The sequence below is a fragment of the Bombus vancouverensis genome, chromosome 9 (assembly GCF_051014615.1).
Source record: "Bombus vancouverensis nearcticus chromosome 9, iyBomVanc1_principal, whole genome shotgun sequence".
NCBI classification, from domain to species: Eukaryota; Metazoa; Arthropoda; class Insecta; order Hymenoptera; family Apidae; genus Bombus; species Bombus vancouverensis.
This window is the reverse complement of record NC_134919.1, coordinates 12188597-12212567: the sequence shown is the minus strand read 5'-3', so window position 1 is coordinate 12212567 and position 23971 is coordinate 12188597. Positions and strand designations below refer to the sequence as shown.

General features: G+C 41.2%; 4 protein-coding genes across 4 annotated transcripts; all 4 read left to right on the top strand.

Moving 5' to 3' along the window:
• Positions 1-1789: 1789 nt before the first annotated feature.
• LOC117163663 (uncharacterized) lies at positions 1790-5058 on the top strand. The gene is made up of 4 exons (XM_033346175.2): positions 1790-2017; positions 2442-2908; positions 3640-4055; positions 4295-5058. The coding sequence occupies exons 1-4, from the start codon at positions 1933-1935 to the stop codon at positions 4326-4328; spliced, it is 1002 nt and encodes a 333-aa protein (XP_033202066.2). The 5' UTR covers positions 1790-1932; the 3' UTR covers positions 4329-5058.
• Positions 5059-8292: 3234 nt separating this feature from the next.
• Positions 8293-9742, top strand: LOC117163671 (uncharacterized). Its single transcript, XM_033346185.2, has 3 exons — positions 8293-8486; positions 9184-9472; positions 9599-9742. Exons 1-3 carry the CDS (start codon positions 8378-8380, stop codon positions 9618-9620), a joined length of 420 nt encoding a protein of 139 aa, XP_033202076.2. The 5' UTR covers positions 8293-8377; the 3' UTR covers positions 9621-9742.
• Positions 9743-10718: 976 nt separating this feature from the next.
• Positions 10719-12398, top strand: LOC117163665 (uncharacterized). Its single transcript, XM_033346178.2, has 6 exons — positions 10719-10840; positions 10902-10938; positions 11069-11271; positions 11437-11671; positions 11755-11890; positions 12188-12398. The coding sequence occupies exons 1-6, from the start codon at positions 10799-10801 to the stop codon at positions 12279-12281; spliced, it is 747 nt and encodes a 248-aa protein (XP_033202069.1). The 5' UTR covers positions 10719-10798; the 3' UTR covers positions 12282-12398.
• A 499-nt stretch (positions 12399-12897) lies between these two features.
• Positions 12898-17641, top strand: LOC117163664 (calaxin-like). The gene is made up of 4 exons (XM_033346176.2): positions 12898-15464; positions 15788-15902; positions 16144-16397; positions 16473-17641. The coding sequence occupies exons 1-4, from the start codon at positions 15097-15099 to the stop codon at positions 16693-16695; spliced, it is 960 nt and encodes a 319-aa protein (XP_033202067.2). The 5' UTR covers positions 12898-15096; the 3' UTR covers positions 16696-17641.
• The last annotated feature ends 6330 nt before the right edge of the window (positions 17642-23971 follow it).

Sequence of the window (23971 nt, the reverse complement as noted above, 5' to 3'; positions counted from 1 at the left end):
GGACGATCGATCGATCGACCAATTCGCTGCCAAAACGGAAATTAGCCTCGTTGACGGTGCTCTGCTACGACGATTCATAGGCGCGTCGATCGTTCAGGCTGCGTAGAATCCAACGGAAAGATCATCCAGTAAAGAAACAATAGCTTGGACCGGCAAACCGGGGCGAGTATCGTGTCTCGCAGGAGAGGAAAAACAGGAACGAAGAGGCGCGGGATGAATAATGTACCCCGAACGGAGGAGAAATACTGTTAAAAGGGGTCTCGAACGAGGCTGGAGGGCTTCTGCAGAAGACTAGCGGAGTCGATCGTAATTCCGTTGCTCTTCGCGGCGGTTCGATGCCGAACGGAGAACGGCTAAAAAGAGAAAGAGAGAAGGGAGCCACGGTGGAGGAAGGGACAGTGACACGTGAAGGCGGATCTGTCTGAATTCGCTTGAAATTCAGAGCACGAGCGTCGCGGCCACCGCCATTGGACTCTTACGGACTTTTGATCATCCCCGAGAATTATCGTCGCCTCTGACCAAGTCATACCCCTACCCGCCACTATTCCACCGAGTATGACTGACATAATATTAATATTAAAAGGTTACGTCAAAACAGACGTCATTAACCGTACCGGGTGACGCCGGATCCGTTGCAATCAGCTTCCGTAACCTTCGATCGACCAAAATAGCCGGACGATCGCTCGAAAATAATCTGTCCTCGTGCGTGGTTAACGCGTGACTGAGATGTATCCGAGATACGACGTATATTAATTTGATGCACGAAAAAGTAATGGGTGAACGTGGTCTGCTCGTTTATCTTCTCTGCTACAGGCGCGGCGCAATAATATCGATCTCGAATCTTCGTCGAACGTCCGAAAGGATTAACGAGTCCAGGATGAAATGTCTCGAGGGCGTCGTTCGTGGAAGAAGGGGGTCGCGGAATAAAAAAAAAAAAGAAAAAAACGGCGAAGACGATCGAGGGAAGGGAATGGAAATTCTGGAAACGCGAATTCCCGTGAAGGTACGGCCACGGCTAAAGAATCAGCGGAAAGCATCGCCCTGGCTCGTTCCTTGGATCGCGCGTATTTATAGAACGATTGAAAATGTATGAACCTCGCGTTATTCCGTCGTTAGATCCTTTTATCGGGTTCTGATCTGCTTGAGTCACGAGAACCGAGTCCTGGAAAAAGTAGTCATCGTGAAAGAAACACCGCCAAGTCTCCTATATCGTCCATCGATCAGTGATCTCATTGATAATCTCATGCTACTTTCTTCAAAGAGGGATCTTTGTAAAGTTACGTCCTATCTTTCAACCTTTGGGTTCAAATTCAAAATCATATCGCATCCTTTCGGAGTTCCGTGCTCCTTCTATCGATATTTCCATCGATCGTGAGAGATGCATCCTCTGTCGTTTCACTTTGCAGCCAAAGAGTCGCAAAGCTTACCAACGTATCTCTTATCGACAGCAGTAACAGTTGTGTAACTTGATCAGACGAATTCAAGCAGAGATCTGCAGAGATCACAATTAATGCGTTCGATTCAAGTTCGAAACCGATCTCGGATGACGATCACGTATCGTTGAACGATGCGCACGTTTGCGTTACGACGATCCTGTTGGGTACGAGGCAACCACCTGACGATCGATGGTGGGGGCTGCAGAGGGTCCCGTATCCCCGTTCTCGTGCATGGATCCGACCGATCCATCCCATGGCCCGCGTCGTCGTTTGCCCATCCCATCCCCCGCGTGATCATAGCTCTTGGTATAAAAGCAATTGCGGATTCGAGAATAGCCAGCATCGTGCAAAAAGTTCGCGAACCAGCTAGACCCCCGTCCACCAGACAGGTGCACAGTGCTTGCCAGCTTGTGGTGTTCCAACGAAATCCTGACCATCGTTGCTGGAGATCTCGCGTCTGTTCTAAGTTCGTGCCGATACGATTTGGTTCCCGAGGATGGCGCAGTGGATCAGCTTCGTCCTCCTCGTCGTGGCGACGACGATCGCGGTAACGGAGTCCAGGGCTATTCCTGCTGAACCTGGTAAGTAAAACGACCATAGTCTTTTCTTCAAGAGCTAAATTGGTCTTTCATCGTGTCACAAACCATCTTCTGCAAAAGTTCTCCGAACGATACTTTGAGACTGTGAATTGAAACAGTCCTCCTATATTTCCTACCAGAAGGATACGCGTCGCCCATCAATTACGAAATACAGAATTCGCTGTTTAATCACAGTAGCAAAAAGTTTCCTCCGTTTCTTTTTACAAAGCTAAATCTCCCCATTCTCACTATCTGATTTCGAACGTCCTCTACAGTGCTTCTGGGGCTCACGATGACTATGAATCTTCGGACGAAACATTAAATTCGCCCTTTCGTTACGATAGGAAGAAGCTTCTTCCATTGCGTTTCCCAAAGCAAAATTCTCTCCATTTCCACCGCCCAAGCTTCATCCGTTCTTTTCCTAAAGTTTCAGTGATGTTAGATCCTTACGGGAACCCCATAGTTTTCCTGCGAGAGAAGAGGACAGCCGCGCATCCATATCCCCATAGAGCGATGATGTTCACCGGATACTACAGACCCGTGCGACGTTCGAGTCACGGTGGCCAGGCGACTGGTGTGTTCGCCCAAGGAAACGCCGTGAGCGGCGAGGCATTTTTCACTGGCATGCAGCCGCCGCATTTGAAGAACGGCCCGGAACCGATCGAGGAATCGGAAGTGTCGAGCGCTGAGGCTCAAGCAGCGCCTGAGGCTGCTGATTCTTATAGCGACGACGAACAAACTCAAGTACAACAGGAAGAAGTGTATCAGCCTGAGGAGCATCGTCCACAGGAAGGAAATGTTTCGCAGGATGAGGTAAATCATCCTCAAGGGGACCAGCACCAGCAGGAGGACGAGCAGCAACATCATAAACAGCATGCTGCTCTGCCTGCCCAGGTACTATGACTGTTTCATAGATTCGGAATTTGCTATAATTGGAACAATTAAATCAACTTCGCACGGATATCGCGATACTCGTTTCGTGTATCCTGGCAAGGATATTTTTCTTACGTAGGAAGACGACAGACGAAACATTAATACAAATGGCGACATTCGCATGGTACGCAGCTGGCAATACACGTATCGCGATACGTGTATGTATTACGATACGCGTATCTCTGTGTGAAACCGGCCTTAAAGTTAATATGCGGATGGTGAGAAGTTAGGGTATTTCACTTCAGTAACTACTTGCGTTAAATATTAAACATGGAATCGTTAAATATACACGGATAGTAAATTCTTAATAAAATCTTTTTTTTCTCTCTTGATAAGTTCGCCATCTTATTAAATTCTTTTAAACAAGATATCCTGTTTCGATAAAACAAAATCTTTCGTTTAATCGCGGAAATACTCCCGTCAACGAATGCGTTTCCGTGTGGTTCTATTTTCTACGCGTAGAAAAAGAAGGGATAAACCGATTTCCACTGTTATATACTTATTAATTATCAGAAAAATCATCAAATTATTCAGAAAAATATCTTCGATGATCTGAAAGTAACAGTACCCCCTGATAAAAGAATGAAAAAGAATTTTTATATTTCTTGACAGAGAGGATATCCAACAGAGCTGTCTAAGGAAGAGTAAGAAATGAGAAAATTCTGAATTTCCATAAACATTGCTTGCTGCAGGAGCAACCGGAATCGATTCCCGCGTTCACCACCGAGGCGGCCCCGGTAACTCCAGCCGCAGAGCCGGTCTACAAGAGCACAGAAGTGGTCCCGAACCGTCCGAAGGCTCAGCATGGAAAAAAGAACAAGAAGACCCCTGTCGTCGTTGTGGACGATGACGAGGAAGAAGACGAGGATGACGACGATGAACTGTCCGTTCCTTTCGTTCCCTTCAAGGGCAATCGTCGCCGACAAAACTACCCGAACCTGAACAACTTCTTCCCCATGGTGTTCAGCTTCCCTGGTGGGTCTTCTCGAGCTGGATCCTCCGAAGGATCTCCCCCTGGCGCCGTGACCGCCATTGCTAACAGTTACTCTACTGGAAAAGGTGGTGTCGCGAGTTCGGTAGCAACTGCTTACGGTGGATCCCCTAATGGGTAAACTTTTTAATGATATTTTATTAATAAAAAAAACGTAAGACGTCAATAATTAAAAAAATTTAATATTTCTAAGACAAAAGGGATAATCCCAATTATCGTTTCATAATTGCTTGATCTTATTAATTGTGCATTGTGTAAAATGTTATTATTCGTTATTGTTCAAATATTATTACATCCGATATCGTGATATATCGGGTTTCACTTCACGATGCGTTTCACCGAACCGATTTCTGCAGGAAAAAGCGGCGTCCTCCGCCATCCGAGGAGTAAATCCCCGACTAATCGACCGGGAGCTATAGATCGATGATCGAGCCGTTCGCTTCTCGATACCGTTAAGATCAATATTCCATTGGACATTAATATGCAGACAGGACAGAGTTTCGACTGTGCTCCACTTTTCTATTCTCCAGCATGGCCCTGAAGAAGCGATCGAGGATCGTGTTTCTTCGAGTGGGCACTCTCTTCAGATTTAACCGCCGAACGAATCGAATTATTCCTGCCAATGTCACTGTTACTCCTAATGCGAGAATTTCATCGAATGGTAGCTCGACGAACAAGCTATGCCAGCCCTTCACCGATAATCTACAAAATTATATCTTTTCCTTCTAAAATTAGTATCGTACTTTAGATTGTATCTTTAAATTAGAAACGAATAGTATGTAAGAAAATAACGTAGAACGTAGCGTCGATCTCGTAGTGATCGAACGGACTAGTGCAATATTACGTCGTATCATTCGGAGAGACAAGGGTTTGCATGATCGTTCGACTACCTTGAAGCCGTAATCGAAGAGAACATCGATCGAAGGTAATCACACTTGTAGTATAGTTCGTAAAGTGTATAAGAAATTATTAGTTAACGATAGCTTGCGAATTTAGAGTGAAGAAATTCATTATTCCAGTACCGTACATTGTTACTCATTGAACTGCTTCGACCTGAGAAAATTGTCTTTCGTAAACGATGCATGAGATGCCATCGAAATAAAGCTATTTTCAAAACGAACACGAGTCTGGAATTTTCAATAAAACCACAAGTCGTTCCCAACTTTCGGAAAGAGGGTGATTCTGCGCGAAAAAAGAAGTCGAAAATATAGAATAAAATTTTTTTTTTTTTTAATTTTTCCATCGAGACAACGATCCGTTATAACGAGACGCGATAAAGTGCACGCGTACCGAGCGAAGATTCAAAGTCAATTTTCTCGAAAACAAAGCCTCAAACGAAAAATTTTTATTCTATATTTTCGACTTCTTTTTTCGCGTAGAATCACCCCCTTTTCGCTTGTACCACCAGTTACCAACCACTCTGTATATTTCATACGATCGAATAATAGTCGCGGCAAGCTCATTAAACGTTGACCTGTCCATCGATAGAAACACGATGACAACCATTACGTGTGCGTGAATCACGAATACACCCTTTAATCGCTTCTAGGAACTTACTTTAATGACTCTCTAGCTCGTCGTTATATAGATTTACTTTTCCCAGCAGACATTAATCCGTATCTGTATTGCAAGTTTACGAGCAATTTTCAATTTTCAAGCATGCAATTAACGACTTGCGCAAGTCGCTTTCAAGAAATCATTGAATATCGAAGAAGTTCCGTATCGTAATGCAAACTTGAACCAAATGGAATATAACTCGATCCATTTACAATCTTTCTACGAACTCGACGAGCTAAGAGCATTAGAGAGCGGAGCGAGCTAAGCCAAATAGACTTTGGAAGCAAAACACTCAAATATTTAAATAATGGGCGAACTATTCGGTTTTACTATTGGCGTAATTCCGTTAGATCTTACGTGGCTGAAAAAGGAAAGGCAGGAATGACGATACAGCAATACAAAAGCGAGGAAACACGACACGGTGATCGCGGTCGAATTGGTTCGCTAAATAGACGAGTTAGATGGTCACACGGAAATCGTCATGCTCTGCTCGAAACCTTGAGATTATACACGTGTACTATGTGTGTATACGTGTAATAGGCAATTAGTCACTACACAAAAACATTCGTCTGATTCATCGAACGGTGGAGCTGGTCCTGATCGTGAAACCTTTTAGCCTCGCGATTTCAAAATTCCCTGTCGTTCTTCGTTAAAACGTGAACGACGTGAGAAACCATTCTGCCGCCTACATCGATGAATAAACTTGAAATTTAAGGTTTGTCCGTGACTGTCCATATATAATTGCGAAGAAATCCTTCCGCGTTACGATGATTCTGTTCGATTCCTCGGTTGTATATGTAAAATAATGTCGTTATATTCTTCTTCAATTGCTTTTTTCTAAACATTCCAGACGAACGAACCGAAAACTGGGAATATAAAAATCACCGATTAAACGATTGTTTAAATTAAAAAGTTCCATTTGCTCTTTGTGGTTGACATTTAAGCATGCTACGAATACTATGATGTACATGTTTTCTAAGAAGATGAGTAACTGAACGTAAACAACGGTGAATACTAATAGCCCTTTTTCATCACAATATCGTGCAACAAAAAATTATACGATGAAACTTTGTCCATTCATTCTCATTGCAAGCATGTTCCAAATTTCTTGCAAATTGAAGAGCAACGAGCATCACAAGTGCCGACCTTCCAAAGCAATTTAGCGTATGAAAGTCCACTGACCAAACGGATTTGTGTAATTTCCACGAATATTCACATTGTAATTGACATGTGATTGTCATCTTGTATTTCATCTTTCATCTATCTTTTATTTTTCGTCTGGCGTTTCAATCGCACTCATAGGTCAATGTTCTGTAAAATTTATATCGCGCGTATGTTGGATCTTTGAATATTCTTTCGATATAATGGTTTTAGGAAAACTTGAACGAGTCGATGGTCATTTTTAGGGGCAATGGAAAATTATTTTGCTCGATAAGATAGAAGAACGACAACGGCGACGAATGTCCCTCACGGGGAATCCCAGGTAGTTGCAGGCCTTAATTAACACACAACCCGCGTGAAATTTTTCTACGCGTAATGAAATTACGATCATTAAGATAATTTCCAGAGGAAATTTTCCAACACGTACGAAAAATATTATTAAACTCGAAGTTTCGAACGACGTGGCATCTAAAGCGAAAAGAAGATTCCATCCAGAAAATTATGCATAATACACGCGTTGACGTTTCAAATCAAGAATTCGATCGCAAATAAAATGTCGACTTGTACGTTTAACATAACAGGCTGCGGATAACGAATTGAACACAGTAAATTTAAATAAAACAGGATACGAACGATATTCCACGTTCTCTCCGACACATATCGAAAATGAAAGTATTAGGTTGTCCGAAAAGTGTCTTTCTTTCGCAAACCTGTTTTTTACAACAGCGCATACAAACATGAAACCAAGTCTGTGAAATGTCGCGGTGTTTATCTCAACAGAACAAAATGGATCGAACGTAATTCGACAAAATAATATAAAAACATTGTACGTCTATTATTTCCTCATAAGACGAAAAAAACTTTTCGGACAACCTAATAGATAGCGAGAATACAGCGAAACAAGCCGTTTAAATAAAGATCGTTTAAATATTAAACAATCTTTAATATTTAATATACTTAATATATATTTATATTATAATAAATATATATATTATATATAATATAAATATATATTAATATTTAACATATATCTATATTTAATATAAACAAGATTCGTTTAAATAAAGATCCAGTCCAAATCTATTATTTTTTCTCTGCTACGAATGAACATAGGAAATGGAAAACGAACGATACATATTGGATTTGGCCAACCAGAATCGAATGAAATAACATTCTCCTGAAATTGAGTCTAAATCCTTCGCTTCCTTTTAGACACGGAACAAGAAACACCAAATGACAGCAAGGACCACGCGCGTGTCCTAGCGGAAACGATCGAAGGATCGGACAAGCGTCGAAAGAGGAGCAAACAAAAACAGAAGAAAAAGCATCTGACCGTAAAAAACGATTCCGCTATGTCCACTATATAGTAGAGTTCGAATTGCTAGCAAAAAGTAGGGATGCAAATATCGTCTGATCAGCGTTTGTGGTCGTTTGTCTGGTTAAGTTCCGATAGTCATCTTCTTGGTAACGCGTTATATCGTGCCCAAAGCGTTCACACAATGGAGGCCTGTCCGTGCTAATGAGATTCGCTCGTTCCTCGCGAAGAGTACCTGTTTGGTACCTCTACGTAAACTCGGGACATCCCAAGACGTTCAGAACGCTCGCGGTTACTATATAAAGACCGCCCTGTGGATTTTCTCATCGTCACTTCGCTCTCGAATCTCGAAGAAGCTGCTAGACGAGTATCAAGTCGTTAATTCGTGCTGAACAAATCCGGAAACATGAAGACTACACTGATCGTTTTGGTCGTCGTGTTGGCTACCACTTTCGCTTATCCTGCATACCCTGGCTACTCTGACTATCCTGGCTACCCTGACGTTGGAGAGCAAGGTGTAGTACTTGAGAATCTACGTTAACTTAACAGAGAAGCTCAGTTCGTAATTCGTTCGAAATCTCACAGTTTGTTCAAAATTGTAAAGTTAATGATTGGAAAGTTTGCGATTAGAGGAGTAGCGTTTACGGGAGCTAAAATTGGGATCAAAGTCAAAGCAGATCGATCGTTAGGAATGTCCGAATGAGAAATCAAAGCTGAAGATGAAACGAGATCGAAGAGTACTTTCGATAGTTTCAGATCTCTCTTATAAGGGACACGTTGTCCGAGTCAAGCTGCACAATGATTACATTTTCTTCGCGGTTGTTTAATAGTCGTACGATAGCTTCTGTTTTGCATCTCGTCAGACGTTTAGTCTTGAACGTAAAATGATTAACATGCTTCGCGTCACATCGGCGGGATTGAAATATACTTGCCGCTGTGACTCATCGTTTAGTGAATGCCTAACAGATCTTCGAACGGAAAAAATTATTACTTTTCGATCTTAGTTCTTTCGAAGGTTGCCGCGATCTCCAGCTTCCTGAAAGTTTCACCAATTTATCGCCTGTCGATCTCTTCTCTTCTCTTCTGTTTCTTTTTTTTTTTTATTATTATTATTATTTTCTGATACGATCCTCCGATTTAACAATCCTTGAACAACAAGCTATACACTGTCGAAACTTAAGCTACATTTCTTTATTCTTGTGAAATTTCTAGTTCCAGATGTTCCAAGCGTCCCACTATCGAGGAATGTTAGAGAGGCAAATCCAGATCCCAGCCACTTCGGTTACGGTGGACTCGGTGGATTCGGTGGACTCGGTGGATTCGGTGGATTCGGTGGACACGGTAGATTCGGTGGATACGGTGGATACGGTGGATACGGTGGACACGGTGGATACGGTGGATACGGAGGCTATCCCTATGGAGGCGGTAGTTCTTCGTCTGCTCACGCCGGTTCCATCAGCTCCCCATTCGGAAGCGCATCTTTCGCGAGCGCGAAGGCCGGGTAAATATTCATTATTCGTCAATTACTGATTTCCAATAAAAATTCATTTATTCGAGATTAGATCGAATTATTTTTCAAACATTAAATTTATATGAGAATTTTATACATTGTCTTTTCTCATTGCAGAGGCTACGGATATGGGCGATAAGGAATTCATTCGCTCAAAAATAAATACTGGATAACGACCTAGCCTATGATGCTCAATTTTGTACGATATCTGAACGTTTGACTTAGTATTTTGTAAAATAAACTTTTGTACATTAGACTGGATTAGGTTGTTCTTTTTTTTTTTTTAGATATAAACCCATATTCAATTTACACCTACTTTATGTGTACTACTTATGTCACCTACTTATGTCAGAGATTTTTCTGACGTGTTTCAAAATAATATCATCTTTCATCGTCGAAGCTGGTGGATATAAAGTGTCTCGTAAAGATTGTAAAATGACGATACAATCAGACGAGAAAGAGTAAGGAGAAAATGTAGAATAAAATATTTTCCTGTGACGCTTCGTTTCCGAGAAAATCGAGTTTGCAAATTTGACAAATATATTTAAACTCGGATGATTCCAGGCTGAGCAAGAGTAAATAAACAAGCTGAACTACGTGTGAAAATAAGTCAAAAGCGTAGAATAACATTTTTTCCACAGGATGCTTTGTTTTCTAGGAAAACGTCGTATTGAAACCAGTTTTTAATCAAACATATTCAAACTTTACTTGCTTAAGAACGAGACCTCAAATTTCATTTTCCACTTTTTACTTATCTTCGCAGGTATAATAGCCTTTTGCCGATTGTTTACTTACCAATCTAGTGGCTACTTAATCAAGTTTAAATATACTTGATAAATCTTTAAACTCGATTTTCTCAGAAACGAAGAGTCATATGAAGATATTTTTTTCCATATTTTCGACTTGTTCTTCCACGTTGAATCATCCTGTGTCCGATCGTACCATCGCTTAAGGACCAGCCTGTAAAATAAAATTATCTAAATTTATCTAAGGGATATCCTTTTGGAAAGATGATATCAGAGTTAAGATTATTTTACTATATCTGAATTGAAACTGACTGAACGTCAGAGAATGTTCTAACGGTGCGAACATTTAACATTCGTAACAACTCAGAATGATTCGTCGTGAAATAGCTGCGTCTGATTTTATCGCGATGTTAGGAAGGGATGTTTGGAAAACATGGCATAGCAGAGTGCGTTTAGCCACGCATTTCGCCACTATAAAATCGATCGCTCAACCGGCCAGCAGCAATCATCGACGTAGCTCGATTGATGATCGACTTTTCTCCAAGGATCCGAATAGAAAGTTACAAAAAGAATGAAGCTCCTAACAGTTTTGTTAGTGTTATTCTTCTTGAAAGTGAGTAGAAGTCGTATCTTTCTCGTTAGTATCGATTCAACGTTGATAAATCTGTTTCTAGGTACAGTACGGATCCTTCGCTAAATTAGGATCGACAGGTAAGAGAAAATTATCTTCATGACAAAACGAAGATTAAAGTTGTCATTTATCCACGTCTTCGAGAATCTGTAGGTGCTAATATCGTTCGTTTTTCTCCCCATTTTTTTCTTTTCTTGTTTCATTGCAAAGAAAATCAAACGCAAGAAGGTGAACAGCGAAGCGTCCGAGTTCAGCGGGTCTCTGACCGCGAGTTCCCCGGAAATGACTTGCGACGGACAGAAAGCTCCATAGAAGAAATCGTGAATCTACGTGCGGCTCTATTAGGAAGCGGCGATTATTTCGAGAAACTTCGCAGAGACTTTCCTAATTTAGACAATCTAATACAACAGGAAGCGAGTATCAGTCATAAACCACACAATCGTATTTTAACGTACAAAGTGCTTCTAATTTTTTCCGAAGAAATTACAGGGGCACGATCTGCGAGTGAAGATAAGAAAAAGATGTATTAATAATAATGATACATTGATAATAATGCAGCGATTAATTTAATATTTCAGGCTCGATTAATGGAGGAATTCATAATGGTCGTGAGAGACTTGGTCGAGGAGGGCATCATCACATTGAAAAATCTTGACCTGGCGATCAACGAAATGATGAATACCAGCGCGATACCAACGTCCATAAAACCGATGTCGAAGACCGATAATGGTTTGGCGAATATTCTAAATTCGCTGGAACAGCTAGACTTTTACCAGCGTGACGGTCAGGGAAACGAGAATCGGGAGAACTCGAGTAATTTTTAGAAAGAAAGTCTACGATAGTCGTAAGAAATAATCCTACGTTACAATTTCCTAATTTCTATACTTTTCTTCGAGGAATTCCAAACCGCATCGAATCGGTGAACAAGTTGGAATTAAAAAAGGCGAAGACCGCCGGACAATTGGACAACGTAATGGTGAAATTGCATAAACACTTGGCTTTCGTTCAAAGTGTGTTTGACAGAATTTGCAGGTAAAGAAAGAAGAATCTAGTGGTAACTTTTTCAAACTGGTATTTCACAGCACATCAAAAATTATTAGCGACGTTATAGGAGAACGATTTGCGAATGATTGTATTAGACTAATTTATCGAGTAATTCGGTGTTTTTGATAAATGATATTGCGTATCTTGCCTTTGAAATTATCTTTCAAGTGACATTTTAATTTGTATTTTCCGCCAAGTGTATTGTATTTCGGACAATTTAAAATCAAAAAACTTATTGTTACTGGTAATTGTTCGTGGAATTTTAAACATAAAACGGTTTTTCAGGAAACATCACTCTACGCTGTTGACTCAGTCGAGCTCGAGCGATCCTGAAAAGTTCGCGTCGATGAATCAGCCCAAGAAAGTGTCGATACTTTAGAGTTTAGGCGATTACAAAGCAAAGTTTATGAAACTAGTACGAGTGGCGAATTAATATCTTCCTTTGTACAATTTCTTCTCGATAAATAATTGTACATTTTCTGAATAAAAATTTTTTCCATAAAAATATCATGAAGTATTCAGCTTCTTATCGACAAACGTGTTTTAATATCGTTGACGAATGACTGAAACGTTACGTGAGACCGCTTTCGTCCAGAAAGTTTGATCGATTTCTGTAACTGGTAGCAACAAGAAAGAAACCATCGCGAGCCGAACATTTTCTTCTCATCGTAGGGTAAGTTTATTGCTATTGCAATTGTTACAAAGTTGCAAAAACGATGCTGCCTGAATGAAATTACACACGAGAGAACGCTTAGCTTTATCTTCAATCCTGAATCCTGAAAGCTTCGAGCGAAAGATGTAGCGCAAATAAATATGTCGCGACTACGTTTCAAACGCAAAGTAAGTCCTTGAGTCGTATTGATGCTTTTCAATAAAAGAACAAGTAATTGCATTGTACTGATACATTGTTATTTCAAAGCGAAAAGAGATTTTGAAGATATCTAGGAAGGATGAGCAGCTTAAAACAATATTTAAAGAGTTACAAGTTTGTTACGACCGTTCGCGGAGAGACGCGGTCGCGAGGAAAACGCGTCAGCGAGAGGCGTAAATTCTCGCTACGATTCGGTGAATCGACGCCGCGAAGTAGTCGTTCCCCTGTTTCGGTTAGGATAACAGAGGTGGTTGATTGAATATGACACAGTAGTAAGTTATATTTCACCGTTTATTCCACAACTTCTAACGAGGATAGTTACACTGGTGCGTGTGTACGAGATGAGTGAGTGACTGATCTGCGGGTGTGTATACCCGCTCGAAGGATGTTGACCGTTCGAAGGATGTGAAATCAGTGCCCTTGGGAGACGATGCTGTCTCGGAGGAAGGCTAAGGATCGGTCTAGCGCACGGGACCATCGGATTTGTTCGTGCCGATGTTATTTCGGAGAGCGAGGAATTAGCCTTCGTTTTTAATTGCTCAAACGAAGGGTCTTAACTGCCCTCGAGGGAAAGTGATTAATGGGGGGAAAGTTGCCGCGTGCGTGACAATAAAACAACTTTCCCTTGTCCTGCCGTGGTAGACAATAGTGTTTAGAAACTCCTCGGGACCTGATGTTTGTTTTGTTTAAAGGACCTTTTCTAGGAAATCTATGATTTATGGACGGTGCTTAAGGCTATTGAGGGTACGCCGTACGGAAGAGCGGACATCTGGTGTCCGTCTGGCCCGCGGTGTGTGACCTGGGCCAGGCAGAGAGTCGCGCGGCGTAACAAAGTTATTCCTTTCATATTTCTTCCTTCTTCTTTCTGTTTTACCAATGCAATAGCTGAAACTACTTGCATGACTCATGAATCGCGTGTATGCAAACTTGCAGAAGCTAAACCGAGAATTGGAAGTCGATGGTGTTTCTAGCCGTGACGCGATTTAATCTGCTGTGAAATTGCACCACTGGTATCTGAATTCAAATTAGTTAATTCGATTCATTCCGATGTAACCATTGAATTACACTGCTAGCTAGATAAACCGCGAACAATGAGCTTTCCTTAAGTGATAAATCGTTGGAAACTAAAGCAACGAATTCACCAACACCTACAGCAGCGAAACTACAGTTGTACAATAGAGAGAAAGAGAGAGAAAGAGAGAGAGAGAGAGAGAGTTGCATTCGTTCAGGCGCAGAGTATCGATATTTAAAACGATGTAAATTTCAAGTTTAGATCTAATTTCAGTTAGCTAGCGAAAGTTAATTGCAGCAATATCCGGAATGTTATTACGTATTCTTTGTGAAATTGGTTCTCGCTTGTAGTGCCAGGCACGACATAACAAAGCACGCTAGAAATACCTCGGAATAGAAATCATATTTTTATTTGCCCAACGATCTCGTAAGTGCTACGATACCTTCATATTTTTTAACGAGGTTTTGATACGAGCCAATCTGATCTTGCACGAAATACTTGAAAAGTACTTTGATTATGCAAATTAATGTATACGTCTATAATACATACGTGTATAACTTGGTTTCTACTTCTGGAAAGTCTTTTACTTTCCGTAAAGCGAAACGTTATCAAATCATTTTTGCAAATTTTCATGCAAATGGAATCACGAATACGTGTCAAATCATGAAAACGACAAGAGAATCGCAAAGGAAATATCAATTTTCCAAATTGTTCGACATACACGTTTGACGAGCAGATTTTGTCCTTAAATTCGTTCAATTCCAAAGACGTGTGTCACAATCGAATTGCGTGAAGACACGACAACTACGTTTTATCGAAGGACTCGAAGGAAGAAACAGGGGGAAGATTCGGTTTCTAATGGAAAACGATGAATCATTGCGTGTTATTGATCAATCGATCCGTAACCATAGCTTCAATTGTCTTGGCGCGATCAATTTGCATTCGAGTTATATCTGCTATAATTAGAACCAAGGAAATACGTTTCCTAACGACGTTTCCTAAACGATTAATTAATCAACTATCAAGTTTATCGAAATTCAGACGTTGAAATGTGAAACTACCTCGGAACCTAATCCGAAGGAACAAGATTTTCTCTACTGGAAAATCCGATCGGTGGATTGAAACAAGGCAAAGTCACCAGCAAAAATTTCACATTTCAACTCGTAAACGCTACTGAACGATATTAATTCGATTGATAAATGACTTACCAGTGGAAATCTTCTGAAAAAGTTCCACCAAGGATGAATCTCTCGATGATATCCGACAAAATTCTAAAACTTCATTAAAAATGACCGAAACACTGACCAATCGATGTACTGGCTGTTGCTCGCGGATTTCAGACGGATGTCCAGGGAACGCAGCCTCACGTCGAGCGCGAAAGCTCGAATGGATCACGGGAGCGGCGTCGGCGTCGGCGTCGGCGTCAACGTCAGCGTCGGCGCCGATAATCGAGGCGCCGTCAACCTTTGTGCAGGCGCAACGTTGATGAAAAGTGTCTCGATCTTCTTGATGAGCGGCCGTAAAGCCTCCGTCAACAGCAACAGGCAGACTTCCGGCAGCCCGAAGCACGAGCCTCGAAGAAAACATCGCAGAAGGATGCCAATCGCGGGAATTACGAGAAGCTCGGCGTACACGGCCAAATTGATCGAATCGCTAAAAAGGAAAAGCAGGTTCTGCTGGCAAGTAAAAATACGCCTAACCGTCGATTGTTTTATCGTTAACACCGGAAAGAGCAATTTAAAAAAGAAACGGAAACTCCGGTGCATTTAGCGTTGAGAAGGTCATTTTCGAAAGGTATCGAGATCTAATCGACGAATTTGCAATAAATTATTCTACGATTTTTCTTGTAAATCTCGAGCAAGTTATCACGAGTGGAAATGTAATAAAAAATAAAAAAATAAAAAAAATGAAAAGATTATAGGTTCTAAAAGTTGTTTAGGTATGACAGGTACATTAATTTTATAATAACTACCTATTTGTAATAACGTAATTCCTATTGCAGGTCGGAATTGGATAATTTGTGCAAGCTGTACAAAAAATTGACTACTACTGGACAGCAACAGGTTGGACAATCTGTTATTATCGGGAGGAGGACTCAGTCAAATCAAACTATAGAGGTAGTGACACTCGTAGTGTTTTAAATTATAGGAATTTTAACTCGCGTGCATGAATAGTGGCACGAATGAACATGCGATGGCCACGGCGCGCATTGTGTGATATTTCGATCCCCAAATTGTTGAGAAACATTCGAATATAAGTAACGAGTTCTAATTTAAGAAAAGATATTAAACAAATTTTTCTGCATCGCTTACTTTGCTCCTTCCGTTTATCGTGAAGAGACACGGGAATATTTTTCAGGGTATCGACAGGGTGATTTTCCGCGAGTTGCTGCACAACACGTTCAAGGTAATCACCGAAGACGTGCTGGTGGAACGTATGTTCTGTTGCTGGGATCGAGAAAACGAAGGAATCATCAGGCTAGAACCATGGATCATGGGACTGGATCTGTATCTTCGTGGTAGTCTACGGGAGAAAATTGAATTTTGTTTCAAAGTCTATGATTTGAACAACGATGGCTTCATTACGAAAGATGAGATATTCCAATTATTCAAGTATCGATCTTTTTTGTGTAACACACAGTCGTACTCACTCACGTATTAACCATAAACGTTTATCCAATGCTCTAGGAATTGTTTAATCAAGCAGCCAGGAGAAGAGGATCCGGATGAGGCGGTGAAAGATCTGTCTGAACTGGCGTTAAAGAAGCTGGACGTGGATCGAGACGGGAAAATCTCTTTTCAGGATTACAAGGTAGCTGTGACGGAGGAACCTTTGCTGTTGGAAGCTTTTGGGCAATGTCTGCCCACGGATGAGAACTGTGCTGCTATTCTAGCTTCGTTACGATCATAAGATAATGCGTTGATCAGGAAGAACGTTTTGGCTTTGGATACGCGTTACTCGTAGCTTTACTGAAAAAATAATAGAACCACGTTAATTATAGCGTAGAGTAAAATACACCGAAAGAATTCGTAATCATGGCACCTGCCGTTTATTAAAAACAAATTCGATAGTAATCGTAATTATAAACAATAATAATATTAATAATATAATATAATAATATAATATAATAATATAATATAATAATATAATATAATATAATAATAATAGCATAATTACAAAATACGCTCGATCTGGTTTTCTTATAGCGTGTTTGCTGAATCAGTCTTAACCCTCGGATTACCAAGCATCGAAATCACTCTTCGATTTTTTCCCACTTTTACATATCTTGATTTTCTTTTCTTTTTTTTTCTCTCTCTCTTTTGCGATTCTTACCGATCTCACCGTTTGGAAAATATCGACTGAACGTGCTCGATCATCGATCGATAACCCGAAGGCTAATTTAAACTATGAAACGTTCTAGAGGTATGTTACAGTGATGTAAGGGGTTTCTTCTTTATTTTGTAATCGAAAAAATTGACTTCTCTGCACGCGCAACAAAATATCGGCTCTCGTCGTCGCGGTACTTCCGGTTTTAGGGACCCGTGCCGCGACCTCAAGGTTCCATCTTTCTTTATTCTCACGGATATACTCGTGTATCTTTGTGTATATATACTTTTTTCTTCATTTATTTTATATATATACTCTGTTATATATATATTCTGTAATAATTAATATACACGCACGCGCTCGCGCGTTCACAGGTTGCATCGTGAATCGATTGCGGCTTCTTTGTACGATATAATCACTGGAACAGGGGTTGAACGATTCAATTGTACCGAAGGCAATCGGATTTTTAACGAATAATTATATAATTATACTTTACACAGAGAGAGAGGGAGAGAGAGAGAGAGAGAAAGAGAGAGAAGGATAAGGGAGGGTAATTTTTATTCGCAAGCTCGAAAACAGAAAGCAGAGAAATTCCTTGAATTTAGCTTTACAGGCATTTGTACATTGATCCTTTGTGCTCTAGAGTTTGTATATTTCCATCATAGAATTTCTATTCCACGAGGGAATGGAGAGTTTATATAAATTTATTCGAAAAATCCGATTTCTGCCTAAAATGTAATATATTTTGAACATATGAATCTTACGTATTATAGTCGTGAATCCCGATTTCCGATGTACCCTGTGAACACCGGTGTTCATAAACGCGCTCCACGGAAACGAGCGGGACTTTTATGCGCGAATAAAAAATAAACGATCCACGTTCGTTTCGTTAGAGTGCTGAGATCTGCTGAGGGTGAGTCGAACGACATTCGTCCACTGTGACGTGAAACTAGCAGTCAGATAAAATACTATTTCGTCTTTTACGTACATATATATGTCGGAGCGCACATTAGAATTAGGGTTAGGGGCGTGAAACGAATCTTCGTTTGGGTTACACGTTGTCGTTATGCAATGGAGAAGACATTGACTAGTGCAAATACGATTATTATAGAACCGGACAAGTAACCGCGGTAGTTAGGTGCTCGAGAAACTAATGACAATGATCCTAGGTTCAATAACGAATCCGCGGTCGACGGGATGATAGATGAACGTGCTCACAAAATCTAAGTCGGACGCGTAATATTCACTGGTCGTAAAGGGTTACTCCTTTCATCGATGAGATCGCGAGCGAGAATGCCTTTCCTGTCCCGATGATGCCACAGAGGAAAACTATAATGGGGTGTGTCTAAGGACACGAGATCATCGGATTCGTCGAGAAAAGCCTTCGTTCAGAAAGTAAGGGAAATTGGCGTTGCTGCTAATTGGTCAATCTCCATATCGGTGGTTAGAAAAGGATGTTAGCCGCCCTCGAGGGAAAGTTGCTAGTGGGAGACGCCACTAGTTGAAAAATATGTCTCCCCTATCTTCCCGTAGTTGGGACAAAGACTGTTTGTCTGTTTGAAGGACTTTAGTTAACTAAACCTTAAGATTTATAACGGGCTCTCGGGCTAGCCGAACATGTCCTGCGGAGACGCATCGACATCTGGCAATCATCTTACTCGAAGAATAGGGTCTGCACGTGGCGAGCCACGGGACAGAAACCGTTGGAATGTTTATTGTCTCGTGTCGCCCCGAATATTTCTTTTAAGGAGAGCTATAGAATTACTCCATACCTTGTTAGGCAAAACGTTCATCCCGTGACCGCGGCTACGTTCGGCGACTGACTGTCGCCTCGAGCCCAAGCTCATTATCACGACTCTCGAACAATTACAATCGGGTTGAATAACTACAATTGTTCAATTACAGCTATAGTAGACTCTAGGTTACAATGTTGCGGGATTATCCAAAATTCCAAAGGCTCCGCTGTTCTTTCATCTCCGACACGGCCTTCCTGACTATCACACGTCCTCGTGTGTAACTAAAATATCGTGTTTTCTTTCATTAGATTCAACTGACATTATTTACGATTTAACTAAATGTCCAAGCAAGTCAAGGGTCCAGTGCAATAACAAAATTTCGTTCGGAGGCTTGACAACACAAAACTAAAAGAGAACAAGAATTTGTAGCGTTATAATTTGTATTCAAAGTGCTAGTTGCGTTCTGTGAGTCGCCAGACCGTAATGACACGACAGATCATGTTCGATTTCGTACACTGATGAATCTCAGTTGGTTGGATCATATTGCTACGTTGGGTGTATCACTATGGGTGTATTGCAGATGTATGAAACATCACAGTGGATATATTGCAGACACGCAAAACGTCACTGTGGGTATATTACAGATACATGAGACATCACAGTGGATATATTGCAAATACGCAAACGTCACTGTGGGTATATTACAGATGTATGAGACATCACAGTGGATATATTGCAGACACGCAAAACGTCACTGTGGGTATATCACAGATGTATGAGACATCACAGTGGATATATTGCAGATACGCAAAACGTCACTGTGGGTATATTACAGATATATGAGACATCACAGTGGATATATTGCAGATACGCAAAACGTCACTGTGGGTATATTACAGATGTGTGAGACATCACAGTGGATATATTGCAGATACGCAAAACGTCACTGTGGGTATATTACAGGTGTATGAGACATCACAGTGGATATATTGCAGATACGCAAAACGTCACTGTGGGTATACACTACGACCACAACGTGGTGTTAATGATCCTCTGAGGTCAGTGCACTTGCATCGTTATTATCACCATCGTTGTCACCACCACAGACGTCCATCTCAGCAGGGGCGCAACTTTCTAGCATCTTTCTCAGTCTGTCATGTCTGTCCTTATATGATTGTTTGCCGTCTAAGGTTTTTAAAGTATCTCTACCTCCTTCCAAAATCTTTGCTATCTCGAATGGACTTCTGAATTTCGGATCTAACTTCGTCTAGTTTCTTTCCTCGTTTTTGCATAATACAAAATCACCAAGGTTAAACCTAACTACCTTAGTTTTAGTTTTGTCAACTCCACCTTTATCGTACCTAGCACTAATTTCTATATCCTCTATTGCCCGCTGTCTTACATCAGAGATATCTACTTCTTTTTCTTCGATATTATCGGGTATCAATGAGTCGTAAGGTCTTTGCTGTTCCACCAATTAATAGTTCCAATGGGCTCGATTTAGTCACGCGGTTGGTGGTGCAATTTAAAGCCAGCCGTATTTTTGCCAACCGCGTCTAGCCACGATCGCCCGGTCGTTTCTATGATCGTGAACATAATTTTCAACGTACCGTAATACGCTCTACCTGACCGTTGGCCCTACTCGCACCGGTTGAGATTAAGTGGAGTTTTAGTGTTCACCTTGCCAGAAATCTTGGAATTCTTTACCCGTTAGGACACCTCTCTTGGTCCGCTATTATCCGGCAAGGACTGCCGAATAAAAATATAGTACTTAAGTGCTTTACCGGTACTAAGGAAATCTACTTTGCGAGTATGATGCAGATATGCGAATTTAGTGAAGACGTCGACCAAAACAATGACATACTCTTTCGAACCACTTTTACCGCTTAGTTTGCCCGTTATGTCCACGTGAACTGTATGCCAAGGTATGCTGGTCTTAGGTATAGGATGTAATTCAGCTTGTATTTTACCTGAACTGGCCTTTGAAACTTGACAAGCGTGACAGTTCTCTACGAATTGGCGAACATACTCCGCCATTCCTTCGAACCAGTAACACTCGCACGGTTTCTCAAGCGTTTTATCCCAACCTAAGTGCATAATTGACTGTTGCACATGGTTAATAACAGATCATCTAAAACCTCTGGGGACAATGGACAAGCAGAGAGTTCTGCCTTTTCTCTGTATTTTACGATGAAGGGTACCGGACCGTGACTCATACGTATTCGCGACGTCTTCCGCGAGCTCTTCGTTCTGTAATTTATTGACGATCCCAGAAATTTGGGAGTCGCGACGTTATTCCACTAATAGCTAGTCTTCGGAGATTTCGGTCAGATTGATTTCCTTCTCTATGACTTCGTTGATCGTAAGGTGATCCAAGTCTACGGGATTTCGCGAGACAAAATTTACGTGGGCCATTCGTTTACCTTCCCGGTACAGAATGTCAAGAGTAAAAGTTTGTGAGTAAGCCCACCACCTGTAAACCCTGTCATTTAAATTTACCTTACTACTGGGAGCCTTCAAAGGATTACAATCGGAGACGACAAGAAATTCTCGTCCGTGGAGATAATGACGGAAGTGCTTGACGGCGTTTACAACTGCTAGCGTTTCTAATTCGTAGGAATGATACCTAGATTCTGCAGGGCTAGTTCGTTTGCTGTAATATTCCACTACTTGATTTTTACCTTCAACCCTGTGCATTAAAATGACCTCATATCCATCCGAACTAGCGTCGATACGAAGTTCTATCGGGTAGTTCGGGTCAAATACCATTAACACCGGCGCGTCGGTCAGGGCGGAAATTAACTTTTGCCTTATTTTTCCATGCCTATCTGTCCAAGTCATGTTTTTATTATCGGAAGTAAGCGCATACAAGGGTTTCATTAACCGTGAAAATTTAGGGACGAATTTTCGGAAATAAAGGGCTAAACCTATGAACTGCCTGAGCTGTGTGACGGTCGTTGACGCAGGTAAAGAACTCAAGGCGTGCATTTTACCCGGATTGGGACGAACTTCTCCGACGTAAATTACATATTCCAAATAGAGTACCGATGCCTTTAGAAAAGAACATTTTGAAAAGTTAAAGGAGAATCCGGCTTTTACAAGGGTATCTAGTACGGTGTGCAATACTTTTAGAGCTTGATCTATCGAGTCGGCAATAATTAGGACATCATCCAAATAGACGACAACGTACGAATGGCACGTTGGCTGTTATACGTGTTTTCAAAGGAATCTCAAGAACGATCTCTCGTTTCGTTTGTTCGCAACATCGAAATCAGCAGCCGCTGCTGAATACAATGAAGGAAAGTGTAGTACAGATCACTCCGACCAAATGATTTCCCATGTTACCACAATTAAAAAGGGTCAAATGCTACAGAAGACCTGGCACGCGACTACTCCTGAGGGTTTCCGTAGTAAACGCTTTGATGGTTTACAAAATTGTAGCAAGGAAGAACATAAATATTAGAATATTTAGACAAGTATGAGTTGCAAAATTATTAGGGTTGTCCGAAGATATAAGAATCCCCATTTTCGACGGAGTCAGCATAGTATCGCCGTCCCGAAAATGACTTCCGGAAGAAACATTAAACGCGCACGCACTTATGTTATGCAAATAAAGGACATCGAATGGATCGAACAAAGGCACAAAAGAATTCGAAGAAAACAACAACTTATTATCCAAATTGTTCATCGAGGGTAATCAATGCTGTATACTTCCTAGAATTAGGATGAATAGGGGTTTGGAGAAACCCACCGGCCATGTCCAGAATAATAAAATATCTCGCTTTTGCAATCTCGCGACTCGATCCGCAATGAGGGGTAAAGGCTACCGATCCGCGACCGTATGTTTATTTAGTTCTCGAAAATCTGTCTATCATCTATCTGTACCATTGTTCGTCTTCACGAGTAACACGGGGCTCGCGAACGGTGAATTACTAGGCTTTATGATTTTTGGCTGTAATTAAGTCGCTTGTTCTATCACGTACTACTCTGCGCTCGCGAAGTCTATTAGGACTCCTTGTACGGCGATGTTAGGATCAATTAATTGTACTTCTAACTGTCCTGTATTTTTTTGTACGAGTACGTAGGGAACCCGTAACGGATGAATCTCTGAATTTTCGAAAAGAAAGATTAATCGACTTTTATCACTACCACGTACCTCACTGTCAACTTCATTGACATCGATCTCGTTTTCAGCGGTTTTATTACGGGCATGAATTATTTTTGTTTTACACATAGCGAGGCTAGTTTGTGTAATATTACGTCAAGATCTTGGCTTAAAATTTGACGAGCAATCGCGATATCGTATTTTTAAATAACTATCAGCCAGGACATGAAAAATTTATCTCTAACCACTAACACCTGCAACGGGCAAGATTTGAGCGATACGTTTAGTACCAATATCTCTTATTCCTCGCATTACTACTATATCAATCGTTCTTTTGCCAGAAATTCTCAAGACTACGGATTCTTTAATTAGCGAACACTCGGCTCCGAAATCGGGGTAAAATGGAAACGACTCACCCGGATGGCTTGATCTACCAGTTGGCGCCTCCACTACGTGGAAGTCGATTCGACACTCGGTATTGAAATTATATTCAGGAAACTGCTTTGTAAAGGATTTTCCTCCATAATCAGATTGGTAGCTGCGCACCATGCAGCGGAGTCGAAAAATTGTTAGGTTCCACACTCGATTCTTGCACTAGCGACGGAATTAACTCGCGCACGATGGTCGTAAGCTCTTGCACTGTTATAACCGGCACTGATCCCACTTCTGATGTCGGAGCGCACATTAGAATTAGGGTTAGGGGCGTGAAACGAATCTTCGTTTGGGTTACACGTTGTCGTTATGCAATGGAGAAGACATTGACTAGTGCAAATACGATTATTATAGAACCGGACAAGTAACCGCGGTAGTTAGGTGCTCGAGAAACTAATGACAATGATCCTAGGTTCAATAACGAATCCGCGGTCGACGGGATGATAGATGAACGTGCTCACAAAATCTAAGTCGGACGCGTAATATTCACTGGTCGTAAAGGGTTACTCCTTTCATCGATGAGATCGCGAGCGAGAATGCCTTTCCTGTCCCGATGATGCCACAGAGGAAAACTATAATGGGGTGT